Source organism: Staurois parvus, unplaced genomic scaffold, assembly GCF_062004578.1.
Source record: "Staurois parvus isolate SC_StPar_1 unplaced genomic scaffold, SC_StPar_1.0 ptg000122l, whole genome shotgun sequence".
Classification (NCBI taxonomy): Eukaryota; Metazoa; Chordata; class Amphibia; order Anura; family Ranidae; genus Staurois; species Staurois parvus.
This window is the reverse complement of record NW_028317918.1, coordinates 7,786,606-7,803,713: the sequence shown is the minus strand read 5'-3', so window position 1 is coordinate 7,803,713 and position 17,108 is coordinate 7,786,606. Positions and strand designations below refer to the sequence as shown.

The 17,108-nt window shown below is 41.0% G+C and overlaps 1 protein-coding gene across 2 annotated transcripts in view; it reads right to left on the bottom strand.

The window, feature by feature from the left end:
- Window positions 1-17,108, bottom strand: part of LOC149467137 (UPF0462 protein C4orf33 homolog) — a 68,363-nt gene that overhangs the window by 11,075 nt on the left and 40,180 nt on the right. For both annotated transcript variants that reach the window (XM_089672203.1, XM_089672202.1), the window contains exons 3-4: window positions 13,220-13,280; window positions 10,160-10,211 (exon numbers count right to left, since the gene is read on the bottom strand). In XM_089672203.1, the coding sequence (XP_089528329.1) occupies window positions 10,160-10,211; window positions 13,220-13,280 (113 nt within the window). The remainder of the gene's footprint in view (window positions 1-10,159; window positions 10,212-13,219; window positions 13,281-17,108) is intronic.

The following is a 17,108-nucleotide window of genomic DNA, read 5'->3' as shown; positions in this document are numbered from 1 at the left end:
TATGTGAGGTACCCCTTGTACAAAGGCTTTTACTAGAGTGAGAAACCAGAGGTCTCTAAAAAAAATAGTCAAGACTGATATTTCACCCTTGAGGGTACTCAAGGCTAAGTGCTGATCCAAACCAGTCTATAGAAAAGACAGAATAAGTCCCAAGGAGCACTGTGTAGGATAGAGCACCCATTCCTTGCACCATGCAAAGTAGGCCTTCCATGTGCAATGATAGATTTTCTGAGAAGTCAACTTACTAGCCTTTTGAGTACCAAGATTTTCTTGTACAGGTTTGTGCCCTCAGGATCACCAGAATACCAGCTACCTTGATCCTCTGAAGCAGCCAAGAAAGAATTGATACTAGACGGAAGGCTTAGATCAGCTGAAAATGATCCCATGGGGTCACCAGTGCATCCACTGAAAAGGCCTGAGGATCCCTGGTGCTGGCCACAAATCTGTCCACCTTGTTGTTGAAGTAGCATGCCAGAAGATCCACGTCCATCATTCTCCATTTATGACGGAGGTCCCAAAAACTTTGTGCTGAAGAGACTAGGCCCTGATGACAGAAAGAGTCTGCCTGCCACCTGTCTACTTCAGGAATAAAGATTGTAGGCAAAAATGGGCCACGTGCCTTTGGGTGCCATCCTGATGACTGATGTAAGCCACAGCTGTGGCATGGTTGAACTGAAACTTGTTGTCCCTGAAGTTGGCAGCTTAGCTCCAGAAGATTTATACTAAGTCTTGAGTCCTTTGATGACCAAATCTCCTGAACCATCACTGGCTCAAGGACTCCTCAGTCCATCCAGAGACTGAGGTAGTTTGTCCCACGCAGTTAGCACATTGAGCTGCAGGAACCTGGAGTAAAGCTGAGCACAATTTGTTGCTTCAAAGAAGGCTACTGTCAAGCCCAGAACTCATATTCAAAATTTAACTGATGGCAGCTTTTAGAAAAAAAAGAGTCCTAACATGAGATCTGAGGACCAATATATGTTCCTGGAGAATAAATACTTTGGCATTAGCCATGCCCAAAACTAGGCCCAGATACCCCATATGATAGGTGGGATCCAACATAGACGTCCGGAGACTTAAAACCATCCTCAAGACTATGTCTATATATTTCACTGGATGTTGATGGAGAAGGCTTGGGTAGAGTGCTTCTTCAGAAGGAGGTTGTCCTACCACTCAACATTATGGATTTCCTGGGAGCGCAGCACTTTGGTCAATACCCAGGGGTCATGGGCAGGCCAAAGAAAGTGACACAAACTGGAAATCTCAGGAACTGCTGATGCGAAGGTAAGATGGAGAATGTAGGTATGCATCCTTGATGACTATCAATGCAAGAAATTCCTCACAGTTGCAGCAAAGCAATAACAGAGGTGGGTTGATTCTATTCAGAATTTTTGGATTTGCAGGACAGTTTTGAGAACCTTCAGATCCAGGATGGGGCAAACGCCCCCATTAGGATTAGATAACATTAATAGATGGGAGTAAAACCCCTGAACACAATCCTCAGGGAAGACCTGAACAATCACTCCCAAAGACAATGGTTTGCAAGACAGAGTGAAGGTCCCTTGATCCCTGCGGTATTGAGCAAAGATTTGAGGGCATAAAGTGAGGAGGTGGTCAAGTCCAAAATTTCATCTTGTACTCCTGAGACACCACTCCTTGAATCTAAAGGTCTGAAATGAGTCCGGGGAGGGACATACACAGCCAGGCTTCCTAGAGAATATCCTCTACTAGCAGCTGGACCAGAAATGGCTTACCAGGCTTCTTAGATTTTTATTTAGAGATACTGGTATATCAGAAGATGGAGGCAGTTCCAACTTCAAATAAGTGTGCACCATGCCCACCAAAAGCACAACAGTCTCTCTTTAAGTTTGGCAGAGATCATGGTCAACTAACCATCTTCCCAAAAGAAGACTTCTGACTCCAATGTTTCCAGTTCCCCTTCCTCTTCTTACTCCACTACAATATCATCTAGGAGAAATGATTTTGTGCATGAAACTGAAAGTGAATTGATAGGGGACATCAACTGCATTATGCCCTTTCATTAAGTGCTTATGCCCTTTGCACCCAATGCAAGCAGAAAATTACCCTTTTGTTAAAATGGTGGGATGGGGGATACAGAGGAGTTAAGAGAGGACTTGCAAGAGTGAAGACTGGAGTCCAGGTTGTCTGAGACAGGGGTACCAGGGAAACCCTGAGTCACTCTATCATGGCCCTCTGAAGACTGAGTGCTGGACTGCCATCCTGTCCCATTTCCCTTTTTGGCTGAAATCTGCCATTTGGGTAAGAGGATCCCCTGAGTGGTATTCATAACCCACGCTGTTCAGCAGAAGGGATTCAGCTGTACCATGAATGAACGCTGTTGGATAACCCATTGAAGGCTTGTACTGAACCCAGTGGTCAGAAATGGAGAAGGGAAGTTGTTCTGTGCAGCTTTCTTGGAGACATGTGCTTAATAGGACATCTGCAGATGGGAAAGGAAACAGAAAGCCACCTCAGGAGGTGGGACCTAGCACAGCAGGTGCATAAGCTGACCCAAGCTTCCCCATGTGTCATAGAACTGCTGTGACAAAATGTACCAGTACAGGGAAAAAAGTGTTTCAGGGCTGCTGCAACAGAATTTGCCGGCATAGGGATAAGAATGTTGTAGGGATGTTGCAACAGAAGGTATCAGAAAAAATTGTTGCATGGCACATCATGGCTGCAATAAACATTTAAAGTGATACAGCTGTGGTGCAACAATTGCTCCTGATATAGGGATTCATGCTGTCAAAGCCTCTGTGCACTAATGCAGGTGCACAAGATCCAGGGACTACTCCGAAAGGAAGGGGGGATATCTACCATCATTTTAACCCTTGCTAGGGAGGGACCCCATGTGAGGGAAGTGGCTCAGCCCCAACTCGGTATACCCCCTCCTTACTAGAGAGAGTTGTTGGGCACAGGGCTCCACCAGACAGGTAGACCATGACCCTGGACCTGTACAGCACCCTTCAGCTAACTGCACCATGCTGAAAAAAATGAGGATGTGATGCTACAACCTAGATCAAAGCCTGAAAGACAGGATAATGTAAAGCTGCCAGTGCCAAGACAGAAGCTGCATATATCATCCAGCAGTAATAGGAGAAAGGAGAGAGTCCGGCAACTATAGCTTTACATAAAATCCATAAGACTTTATTGATATTCCAACAAGACACAAGGGGAATCCATGCTGTTCTGCTGTACCAAGGTTGAGCACCTAATTTAGAATCCAGTGTCTACAGCAACATTACAGGCTGACCTCCAAATCTTCCATGTTACAGGGTTGGAGTATGGTTCCAGAGGCAATAGCCAAGTGGCGGCCATCCAGAAGCTGCAGGAGATAGCCACGGTGGAAAAGGGGTATCCAGAGCTGAAGAAAAATCTTCTCCAGTTAGAATATGGAAGCAAAAAAGCCAGAAACCAACACTCAGTAGAGATAGGTCACTCTTCACCTATTGACACTATCAAATAACTGGGGATTGCTGGGAGTGGGAGGTGTTATATGGCAATGTTTTTTGTGTCCATTCACCTAAGAGTGACAGTATATAACCCAGTGCTTATGATGACTAATGGAGCCTGTGTACTGTACAATTAGAAAAATTGGAGTGATAGATAAGCTCATCATTGAGCTGCTTCTCATTTCACTGTCCAGTCTCAGGCTGGGGTGGGCTTTGGGCATCCTGGGCACAGAGCAAGTGGGTTGAAGGATGCTGTGTATCAGACTAAGGACACCTGACAGCAGAAAAAGGTACTGTGGAGGAAATCTCTGAATTGAAGCCTAATACTGGAGTAAGACCCCTTTCACACGGGCGTTCTGTATGTCCATTTTTCATCTGTCCATTCACGGATGAAAAACGGACTCCCATCTATTTCTATGGACTTGCAAATCTAAACGGATGAACATCTTTTTACATCCGTTAATTTCCGCATCCGTTAACATCCGTTTTTTTGAATGGAAGAAAACCCTTGTTCACTTCCACAAAAAAAAACGGAACAGGCGAAAACCGTATGTTAACATGTAAACAGACCAAAAAATGGATGTAAACCAATGTAAACGGATGAAAAAACAGATGCAAAAATGAATGTAAATGGATGAAAAAATGGATGTAAAGTCATCCAATTTTTCTTTGAAAAAACATGACTGAACTGAAGAAAAAAAACAAAACGCCTGTGTGAAAGGACCCTTAATGCTTATTTTGTTTATACTTAAGGGGCTGTTTGCTTTTACCTTGATATTTTTGTCTGAAGTTCTGCTTCAAAACATTTGTAATAACTGGCTTATATGCCCATGTACTTACCTTGTATACGCTTGGACTTTTTTGGACTATTTTGTAATTTTATATCTCTAGAATTTTTGATAAAACAATATTCACAGAAAATGCTTATATAGTGAGGAACAGAAGTATTTGAACACCTTGCGATTTTGCACGTTCTCCCACTTAGAAATCATTGAGGGGTCTGAAAATGACATTGTAGGTGCATTCCCACTCTGAGAGACAGAATTAAAAAAAAAAATTCAGGAAATCACATTTTTAAAGAATTTATTTGTCTTGCACTGTTGAACATAAGTATTTGAACACCTAAGAAACAGCAAGAATTATGGCTCTCAAAGACCTGTTACTGTGCCTTTAAAAAGTCCACTTCTACTCCACTCATTAATCTAACTTAGTAGCACCTGCCTGAGCTCTTTAAAGACACCTGTCCACCCCACAGTCAGTCAGACGCCAACCACTACCATGGGCAAGACCAAAGAGCTGTAAAAGACACAGAGAAAAAATTGTGGACTTCCACAAGGCTAGAAAGGGCTACGGTTCAATTGCCAAGCAGCTTGGTGAAAATAGATCAACTGTTGGAGCAATTGTTAGAAAATGGAAGAGGCTAAAGACGACTGTCAGTCTCCCTCGGACTGGAACTCCATGCAAGAGCTCACCTCGTGGGGTATCACTGATGATAAGAAAGGTGAGGAATCAGCCCAGAACTACAAGGGAGGAACTGGTCAATGACATGATGAGAGCTGGGACCACAGTTCAAAGGTCACTGTCGGTAGAACACTACGCCGTCATGGTTTCAAATCATGCATTGCACGGAAGGTTCCCCAGCTCAAGTCATCACATGTCCAGGCCCGTCTGAAGTTTGCCAATGACCATCTGGATGATCCAGAGGAGGCATGGGAGAAAGTCATGTGGTCAGATGAGACCAAGTGGGAACTTTTTGGTCTAAACTTCACTCGTCGTGTTTGGAGGAAAAAGAAGGATGAGTTGCATCCCAAGAACACCATCCCTACTGTGAAGCATGGGGTGGTAACATCATACTTTGGGGGTGCTTTTCTGCGAAGGGGACAGGACGACTGCACTGTATTAAGGAGAGGATGAATGGGGCCATTTATTGTGAGATTTTGAGCAACAACCTCCTTCCCTCAGTCAGAGCATTAAAGATGGGTCGTGGCTGGGTCTTCCAACATGACAACGACCCGAAGCACACAGCCAGGATAACCAAGGAGTGGCTCCATAAGAAGCATATCAAGGTTCTGGAGTGGCCTAGCCAGTCTCCAGACCTAAATCCAATAGAACATCTTTGGAGGGAGCTGAAACTCTGTGTTGCTCAGTGACAGCCCCGAAACCTGACAGATCTAGAGGAGATCTGTGTGGAGGAGTGGGCCAAAATCCCTGTTGCAGTGTGTGCAAACCTGGTCAAGAACTACAGGAAACGTTTGACCTCTGTAATTGCAAACAAAGGCTTCTGTACCAAATATTAACACTGATTTTCTCAGGTGTTCAAATACTTATGTTCAGCAGTGCAAGGCAAATAAATTCTTTAAAAATCATATAATGTGATTTCCTGAATTTTTTTTTTAAATTTTGTTTCTCAGAGTGGGAATGCACCTACAATGTAAATTTCAGACCCCTCCATAATTTCTAAGTGGGAGAACTTGCAAAATCGCAGGGTGTTCAGATACTTCTGTTCCTCACTATAACACAAGAAAATATGACACACCTTACTATTTTAGAACCACAAACAAATTCACAGGGGTGAACCTGTTTTCAAACTTTTTGTTGTTTTTGTTTTACATGTTTAGTATTGTCATATTGTCGAAAATGGAGAAATCTGAACTTTAAATGTAAAAGAAAATAAACTTCACTATAAAAGAGAGTAAATAAGAAATTGCAATACTTCTCTTCTAATGCCCTAAGTGATCAATGGTTTTAATTTACATTGTCAATTCTGCTTGATTTCATCAGCTCTGACTTAAGTGAGTTTGCTCACATTATTTCATAGCTTTTCTAAAAATTCACTATTTCTGTTCTCAGCTTTCAAAATCCATCACTCTTCTAATTCACTGGCCTGCAGCCATATGAATACAATTGAAAACACAGGACACAGGGTGTAAGCCACAGATATGTTATAAACAGGAAGTCCATGCTAATAAAAGTGGGCCAGGGGTACCGATGTCAATGAGTAGAAAAGCAATACATACACCACTTACTGCTTCAGTGGGTGGAAAATCAATACATAGACTTATATATATGTGTGTTTTTAAAAAATGTACTTTGTGAAGGTCTCATTATTCACGCAAACATGACAAATAATACCCATATTGTTTGTAACAGCTTGTAAACCCCCCAGCATGTTATCCTATGTGTCCATGCACACATAGACTGTAATCAACGTTTTTTTGGCTGGGATGTTTTTTGGCTGGAAAAAACCCTCAGAACTAGTTGGTTTCTAGAGGAGTTTTTTAGCTGTAAAAATGCCCTAAAAAAACGTGGTAAACTGCCGCAAACCGGCGTTTTTGGACTTTTTTTCTTTTTTACCAAAAAAAATTTTTTTTCGGTAAAAAAAAATGCTAAAAAAACACGGCAAAACGCCACTAAACTCTAATGCAAAAAAAGCTGAAAAACTCACGTTTTTATTGTGAGTTTACACAGCTAACGTTACCAGCGTTATCAAAACGTCAAGTGTGCATGAGAGCTTAATGTGACAGCTTCCCGCTGTTCTGTCTCCTGATTGTTATGGAGCCAGCATCCTAACAACCAGTACCTCACCCACGAACAGCACTTTCACTTGTTAGCTTGGAATGTGAAGAAGAGGCTCTTGTCTTCATAAACATACCCTGGCAGTGTACCCCCTTCTCCATATTGAGGGCATGTGGCCTGGTTTTTTTCTTTGCATGGGTCTGGTATAAAATTTGGGGGACCTCACACAATTCTTTTTTTGCTTGGGGTCCCCCTTAAAATACACTCCAAATCTGAAGAGCCTGGTATGAATTTGGGGGGACCCCACATTATTTTTACACTATCCATTTGCCTAAATTCATCTGTTAGTTGGGGAAATACCTGGCTGACAGGTGAATGTGCCAGGCAGGGATGAGTCAATGGTTGTTAGGATGTCAGGGGATGCCAGCTCCCTAACAACCAGTAATAATAGTAATATCACTGCTTAATGTTTCACTTCACACTGCAGATGGAGATTTGCTCAGCCGAACATCCATTTGTTCAGCCATTTGCATAGGAATCTCAATAGACATAAACATTACAGTGCTGAGGTCTTCCCCTGCTGCTTGATAGTTCTTAGGCTTTAGTGTTAGGCTAATTTCTCTATTGGTGAATGTTCTTTCATTCTTTAATTCAAATGTTCTTAAAGTAGAATAATAGGCAATTTATTTCATTTTAGATATAGTAAGGGAGGGCTATAACCCCTGTTAGTTTATATTTTGCCATCTGTGTCCTATTGAGGATATTTATTGTCTCTTCCTGTCCCATAGCCAAAACAGGAAGTGAGTGAAAATCCCTAAAAATTAAGGGGATTCCTTGGGGACCCCAATGTCCCCATTGGAAAATTTCTCCCTATTATTTTTCTGGGGACAATCCAAAATTTGGGAGTTTCCTTTACTTTCACTTTCAATGATAATGGTAAACTGGACCCATAGAGAAGGTGGATCTCCCTAAAAGGGGCACCGACAGCAATAAAAACTTCAGAGGTGTTCTAATCCACCTCTACTCTATTCAAAACTAATAAAAAAGTTTTGCCTTTAGTTATACTATAATGGCTATTTTTCTCATATGGTAGAGGGTTAAGGAATAGAAACTGACATTACACACATTATTTTGAGTATTATTCGTTATATTTGCGCAAATTTGATATTCACAAAGCAAAGTAAAAGAAAAAAAAATAGACTCCATACAGTACGCACTGGCTCCAAACATGGAAATGGAATATTCTTTATGAAGTTGTCTGCATTTCCAAAATAGAATACACTGCACCAGAAATTCAATACTGCTGCAATGAGGGGAAAATTGGCATATCTTCCTTAAAACACAACACTAGGCAAATATTTTAAAAACAAAATCAAATCAAGTTATTAGTTCATTAAAAATCACTAAATCTATATTTACATTTAGCTACTATACTTATCTGGATACATCTTATTCATTATTTATTACAGGTACTTATATAGAGCCATCAATTTATGCAATGCTTTACATATATATTGTACATTCACATCAGTCCCTGATCCTCAAAGAGCTTAGAGTCTAAGGTCCCTAACTCTCATTCATACATACATGTACTAGGGCCAACGTAGATAGGAGCCAATGAACTTACCAGCATGTCTTTGGAGTGTGGGAGGAAACTGGAGTACCTGGAGGATACCCACGCAGGCACAGGGAGCATCATATCAATTTCTCGTAATTTCGATAGCAGTAGTCAGATAGAGAAAACAAGGGGATGCACTCCAAAAAAATCAGGCTTTGCTGCTTTACATAATCCTTGCCAGTCTAACACTGACCATCCTTACAAGAGAGAAGAGATAACCTCCCCAATAAAATAGTTCCAGTTTGGCATCTAAGCTAGTCTTGTCTAGTCTTGGGTGCAATGCCCGGCTACAATACCTTGGCCCTGTGTCCCAGTGGCGAGGAAGTGGTTCTCTGACGGAAGGCACAAGCTGGGTGCCAGGCATTCCGTCACAATATCCATCTTTGGTCCAGTTCAGTTTACATGCATGTTTTAGTTTTTTTAGTTGCCAAAAGAAAATAGTCATAGGAGGACAAAAGTAAAAACAAAAAAATGTTTCTTGCATAAAAATGGATGAAAAATGGACTGGACATAAACGGATGATCTTGGCTTAGGTCTAGAAAAAAAGCAAAAAAAAATGTTTCTGCTTTTTTTTTTTCATGCATCTGTACGTATATGTCTGTCTACATCCATGTACTCATAGACTTACATTGTGGTTCAGTCTTGATCTGATAAGCGGACAGGCTGAATGCCCAAGTGAATGGGCCCTACAGTTATGTTGTAATATCAAATTTCACCTGTCGGCAAAAAATGAAATGTGGCACAGACCACAATGATTTTGCCTAAGGTATCACAAAGTCCAAAAGTCCAGATGCAGTAGGAAAAGTGTTAGACTCAGATACTGAATTCTATGACAGAGCATAAAAATAAAGACATTTTCGACTGTAAAATATTTAAAAACACTAGATTAAAGAGATATAGGCAAAGTTGAAACACTATAGTAAATCATACTTTTGCTTCAGACAAAAAAAAACAACACATAATTAATCAATAATCACTTGCCTACAATGGCAATGAGCAAGGACAAGTATGTATTTTAAAGAAATTGTGTTTTCTTTGTGGATAGTGCTACAAGTTTCAATTAACTTTCAACCAATGTAAGGTTCTTATTACATATGGGGTTATACAGACGCACTAAGCACTCTGTTCAAATTATCAATTAGGTATAATCATTCTGTGATGAAGCCAAGAGCCGTGGAGTGCACGAACGTTCTAAATTTGGCAAATCACCACTAATTACTCATGGAGTAAAGAAGAAAGGATGATGCTGAAGGTTTCTAAACTGTATTATGCCTAATCTTCGCCCGCCCTCCTGTTTTATAGCTGACAACTGTGTTGTGCAGAACATGCCAGCTTTAATTAGAAATTTCATTTTATTAAATGGCTGCTTGGCAGAGAAAGTCTGGAAATGAAAGAACAGGGGAAAGGGAAGGAGGACGATACTCCAGGTAGCTCATTTTAGTTTCTGCAGTGGCGAATTGACGATCTGATTTTCAGTCGTTTTAAATGTTTATGACTCGTGTTTCAGGCTGCTCAGCAGGATTTGAATCTTCAGTAAACCATTACCCTCACTTACCTTCCAAATATGCCTGCGTTGCGTGAGAAGTAACACCAAATGGTGCCTGTGTCTGCAAAAATAAAAAATCACAGCAGTATGTACTCAAGTCATTTTTTTGTGTAAGTATCTAAACTCTACGGCTGGAAAGAGAGGCACGTAGAGCAGGTATGATTGTTTTCACACTGCGTACACAGCGGCACCTGCACAACTGCATTACACTCAGCCATTGCTACACTGTTACTCATCATAAGATTATAACACATTCAGATAAAACAGCAACTTGCCCATTGCCACCTTCTGTTTTTAATATCAGGCAACAAAAAAAAAACAGTGTGTGGTTTATGTTTCCTAAAATGAGACTTCTTTGCAGAGGGGAATAATCCTTGCTTTGCTTTTTGTTGCAACAAAGAAAAAGCAAAGCAGGCTAAACAATGTCAAGGCTTCTTATATTTGTGTCATGCAAAAATCATATGAATTAGTAGACTTTTCTTCCACAGATTAAAGGAAACATGTCATGAAAGAAATATGTAGATGCCATTGCTGATTGTTCTCTCGAAAATGATAGTTGCCTGGCTGACTCGTTGGCTTACGTCAATACTTTGAATTACTGACATGGAACAAACACGCGGATAAGGGCTGTTGACTTTTTATTATGAATATTTGTACTGTTTTGTACTGTATTAAGGATTCTTCTTAACCACTTGCTGCTCAAGGACGTTCCTGTACGTCCTTGATTTGCAGTGGTTATAGAGGGATGATGGGGTTTTTTTGGCCGGCAATGCTCTCTTTTTTGTAAAAGTGATCCTAGCAGCTAAAAGTGATTCTAGCGACTAATTAGCCACTAGATCGCTTTTACAGGCAGGACCCACAAAGCTAAATAAAGAGCCACTTGTAACAAAAACAAGCCAGCAAATTCAGCACTCATTGACTGCAATGGAAACAAAGATAAATAAGCAGTGTCATATTCATGTCAGTCTATAGTGAACTCCTCTTCAAAGAGTGGGGCAGCTGAAACACAGTGGGGGTGGAACACATACGATTCCGGAAGCACCTCGCCAATGGATATGGGGAATCCTTCATGGACATGCAAAAGAACAAAGCAGGGCGCCAGGTGAGTGTGAGATAAAAACAGCAACACTTTATTGTAACACACTTACATGGAAGAAACCTGTAAACAGCTCTGGTGGTCGGGATGGTGTGCAGGTACAGCTCTCTCCAGTGTGGATAGACTGTCATCAGCTGCAAGGTACAGGCAGGGGTCCGCTCATGGATGGATGCCAGCGGCGCCTCTCCCCTCTCGCTCCCACCAACCAACACAAGTTTGACAGGCACCAGTGAATGACATATGGGTGGGCTGCAGCGTGTTTCTGAAGCCATTCCTCCTTTATCAAGCTGGCTCACCCAGGGAAAAGGAAGAAAATGTATAGGCTATACACCTGACCAAAGGAGCCAATCAGGAGAAGGACCATGGGTTGGGCTGGCCGGACAGCTTGGGACCGCTGAGAGGGCTGGGAGGGGAAACAGTATAATGATAGAACGGGATCTTAGGGAATTATGTACACTATAAAAAGCCGTATCTGCTGAGTCTCCTCCACACAGGATGGGCTGCACAAATACACCATCCCGACCACCAGAGCTGTTTACTGGTTTCTTCCATGTAAGTGTGCTTCAATAAAGTGTTGCTGTTTTTATCTCACACTCACCTGGCACCCTGCTTTGTTCTTTTGCATGTCCATGAAGGATTCCCCATATCCTTTGGTGAGGTGCTGCCGGAATTGTGTGTGTTCTTTTGCAGGATCCACAAAGCTGCCTAATTGACTGCTGGTTCTGGCTCTCAGAATGCAACTGAGAGCCAATCAGCTGCGTCTGCCCCTTCATCAGCCTGGTGCTCTAGTGAGCACTGGAGGACCAGAGCAGACAGCAGTCACTGACAGTCACTACTCTCTGCTATGATCTGACTGAGAACTGAGTGACCAGCAGTCATGTGATCGCTCATTTCTCAGTCTTAGAGTTGGCGAGGGACACCTGCAGCATGGAGGTGAGTATATATATTTGTGTTTTTTTATATACCCATACTTCTTCTTTAAAACAGTAGTAAACTGCCCCAAAAAATTCTAAAAAAACTTCTCCCTGAAAGTTAAGAGCATAATGTGCTGGTATGAATCGCACACTAGCACATTATGAAAGACTTATCTGAAAACAAACTGAGAACTGAGTGACCAGCAGTCATGTGATCGCTCATATCTCGGTCTTAGAGCTGGCGAGAGACAGCTGCAGCATCAGATTAATGATGCAGCATGAGGTGAGTATATATGTTTTGTTTTTTTTGTATATACCCATACTTCTTCTGTAAAGAGATAGTAAACTGCCCCAAAAAATTTGAAATTTTTTTGTCACAGCTCCTCGAGGCTTCCATCTTCACCTGGTCTTTCTACTGGGTTTGAGAGCTACGGCCATCTGATTGGCCAAGCAGCAATGTCATCACTCGCGGCATGGCTCTCTCAATGGATGGCATGCTATCCATTGAGGGCGCAGTGCACATGTGCCAGCGATGTCACAGGTGCTTCTACTGTAAATATCTCCTGAACGGTGCACGTTTAGGAGATATTTTCAGTACCTGCAGGTAAGCCTTATTCAAGATTTACCTGCAGGTAAAAGATACAAAAGTGGGTTTACGTCCACTTTAAGCCTTGTTCACAGGGGTGTACTAAAGTGTTTTCCCTCATGGGGTGTACAGGTGTTCTGTGCATTAGTGTGCAGTCAGTCCCATTCATATTAATTGGAACACAGCTGTTATTCCCAATTGGACATCCATGTGGGTGCAGGAGTGTAGCCCTGAATGCAGACAGTGTGCTATGACATACAAGTTAGAAAGGTAGTGGCAAATAAAAGGTAGACATTTGTCTAAGGATCAAACTACTTTTCCCATTGTACAGTATACGGTGTGCTCCCTAATTCACCCATTGTGATAATGAGGTTAAACAGTGCTTACTTTATTATACTGTATATATAAATTATATTGTGTGTATACACACACATATATATGTATATACACACACACTCACAATCTATACTTACGGGCCAAGTTCAACTTCAAGATACTGCTCCTTATCATGGTTTAAGAAAAACGCTTCCACCACTTGAAAAAAAAAAAGTAAACAATGTGTGAGCGAAAAGTGAACACGTATTTCAAAACTACAAAAAGACTGGAAACATTTTCAGTGGATATAAAATGTCTACACACCCCTGGTAAAATGTCAGGTTTCTGTGATGTAAAAAAATGAGACAAAGATAAATCATTTCAGAACTTTTGCCACCTTTAATGTAACTTATAAGCTGTACAACTCAATTGAAAAAGAAACTGAAATCTTTTAGGGGGAAAGTAAACATAAAAAACTAAAATAGTGTGGTTGCATAAGGCTTCATGTATACTGCAGCTGATAAACTGACGTTCAGGAGCTTTTCTGCGTTTTTTTCAGCAGCCTCTGAACTCTCCCTAATGTTTTCCTATGTGTCCATGTACGCATCTTCCTTTACAGTCGTTTACAGGCAGTTGTGTTTACAGTCTTTTTTTTTAACACACCAAAACTGCGTTCAGGAGTAGATTTTATCAGCGTTTCAAACGCCAAACGCTTGTAAATGCGACTATCCGTGTTTATAAGCGTTTGCGTTTAGAAGTGTTTTTTTAACTGTTCCATATCCAGATGCTGTCCAGAGCCTTTTTTCATCATCAGAAATGCATGCGAAGTGTTTTCCATGTAGTCAAATGGACCTAGCACACCAGCGCAGTCAGTTCCAGGTTTTGCATGAAGGAAAAAATGGTAGAACATGCCGCATTATGCTCATGATCGGATCCATAGTGAATACAACCAGAAAAGATATAATCCCAACACATACTTCTTCTGCTTCTGCTCTCTCTATTTCTCTCAAAATGTCTGAAATAGTTAATTTTTTACTGTTTTTCAGTGCATTCTGGGCATTTTGGAAGGTATCCTGAGGTTATCTTTAAAAAATGCTTCTAAACATAAACGCGCATAAACACGGTATGCAAACATGGCTAAACAGACGTTTTTTAACCTACGTTTTCCAGTAGTCAGTTTCCATCGTTCAGCAGCGTTTTCCAAACGTCCCGTGTACATGGAGCCTAAGTGTGTGCACCCCCTTAAAACTGGGGATGTATCTGTGTTCATAATTAAGCAATCGCATTCAAAATCATGGTAAATAGAAGTCAGTGCACACCTGCCATCATTTAAAGTGCCTCTGATTAACACCAAATAAAGTTCAGCTGTTCTAATAGATCTTTCTTGACATTTTCTTAGTCGCATCCTACAGCAAAAGCCATGGTCCACAAAGAGCTTCCAAAGCATCAGAGGGATCTCATTGTTAAATGGTATCAGTCAGGAGAAGGGTACAAAAGAATTTCCAAGGCATTAGATATACCATGGAACACAGTGAATACAGTCATCATCAAGTGGAGAAAATATGGTGCAACAGTACCAAGAACTGGACGTCTCTCCAAAATTGATGAAAAGATGAGAAGAAAACTGGTCTGGGAAGCTGCTAAGAGGCCTACAGCAACATTAAAGGAGCTGCAGGAATACCTGGCAAGTACTGGCTGTGTGGCACATGTGACAACAATCTCCCGTATTCTTTATATGTCTGGGCTATGGGGTAGAGCGACAAGACGGAAGCCTTTTCTTAAAAAGAAAAACATCCAAGCCCGCCTAAATTTAGCAAAAACACACCTGAAGTCTCCCAAAAGCATGTTGGAAAATGTATTTTGGTCTGATGAAACCAAGGTTGAACTTTTTGGCCATAATTCCAAAAGATATGTTTAGCGCAAAAATAACACTGCACATCACCAAAAGAACACCATACCCACAGTGAAGCATGGTGGTGGCAGCATCATGTTTTGGGGCTGTTTTTCTTCAGCTGGAACTGGGGCCTTAGTCAAGGTAGAAGGAATTATGAACAGTTCCAAATACCAGTCAATATTGGCACAAAATCTTCAGGCTTTTGCTAGAAAGCTGAACATAATGAGGAACTTCATCTTTCAGCATGTCAACAACACAAAGCATACACCCAAATCAACAAAGGAATGGCTTCACCAGAAGAAGATAAAAGTTTTGGAATGGCCCAGCCAGAGCCCAGACCTTAATCAGATCGAAAATATGTGGGGTGATCTGAAGAGGGCTGTGCACAGGAGATGCCCTCGCAATCTGACAGATTTGGAGTGTTTTTGCAAGGAAGAGTGGGCAAATATTGCCAAGTCAAGATGTGTCATACCCAAAAAGACTGAGTTCTGGAATCAAATCAAAAAGGTGCTTCAACAAAGTATTAGTTTAAGGGTGTGCACACTTATGCAACCATATTAGTTTAGTTTTCTTATTTTTACTTACCTTCACCTAAAAGATTTCAGTTTGTTGTTCAACTGAGTTGTACAGTTTATAGGTTACATTAAAGGTAGAAAACGATCTGAAATGATTTATCTTTGTCTCGTTTTTTTACATCACAGAAACCTAACTTTTTATATCCACTGTATTTGCATAGTAAAATGTGATATCCTATAGCAGAATTCCATCTTTAATTTCACTGTAAATAGTTTGTTTAGGCCTGAAGGCTCCTCCTCTATTCTGTAGAAGTCTTCTATTATCAGTGAATACAAGGCTTCCGCTGACTGGCCATAGTAGAGAGGTGGGCAGATGACGTCAAGATTTCCAACTCAGCCAATTAGAGGAAGCCTTTTCTTCATTAATAAAAGTAAAAGACTACAGTGGCCACATCAGTGTGTAATGAAAGTGGTTTGTTTGGGCCAGCTTGGCACAAATGAACTATTTAAAGTGAACTGAAACATGGAAGTCAACAGGCTTTTGTAGACTCAGAGCTCTTTGAGTCTATAGGAATGTAAAAGCAAGTGAAATGCAGCTAAACTGCACCTGCAATGATTGAAGCATTTCAAGTTGATGTGGAAAGCTTGTTGCATCTGTCAAAACCTGTCGACAAAGGCCCTACAATTTATCTGGAGGCTACTAAATACAGATTCTATAGAAAAAAAATATAAATCTATTTTGAGTGAAGGCTAATGGTGGAAGTCAGGTTGCAAAGTTATATTTATAAAACAAATATAAATGCCCTCACTGCTCTGTCCAACATTTGCAATGAATAAAAAGTAGACCTCAAACCAAAGACTTGTTTCTAGTAGCTCAACGTGGTGTCCTTGTACACACCATTTCTCTCTGAGCTAACTGCAGTACTGTGCCAGGGCTGGATTTCCATCACTGGAGCCTAGAGGCACACAACCTTTAGTGCCCAAAGCAGAATCACTTCTTTCATACAGACCATTTTCTTGTTTTACTGCTCCTAACCTAGCTTATGATATTAAAATAATGTGTAATTAAACTTATAAAAGATGACTTATCTTAGGGAAAAAATATGCAGCTAATACTATATAGGGAAACACCGTTTCTCCTCCTATGCAGCCTATAGGCAGAGGCCTATTGTGCCTGAAGGAAAATTCAACCCCAATTGTGGCTGCAATGGTGGACTGTATAGACTTTAATGCGCAGTCTGTATATTAGTTTATCAGCTTACTCTAATGATTGGCATGAGGTGTCCGAATACAACCTTACGTGTGGGGGGTAGATATAAGGGGCTTTTATATAAGTTGAGTATCATCGGATCCAAATGTTTTTGTCCAGAATGGATTGCAGACAACTTTAAAACAGCAGAAACAGCTTGCTTACCAAATGGGCTCACTACACTGTAACACAGTTATCATTTTCTCTTCTTGTTGAATAAAAAATAAACTGATTGCAAATAATGATCATTAAAGCTTAAAATGAGTCTGTGCTTTCCTAGTTTGGCAACAGGTTCAGTTTAATAGAGCCCTCCCAGCAGCATATACTTACCTTCCTTTTGCCAGTCTGCTACTACATTCAGCTGCAGAGAGTGAAATAAAGGCACTAAG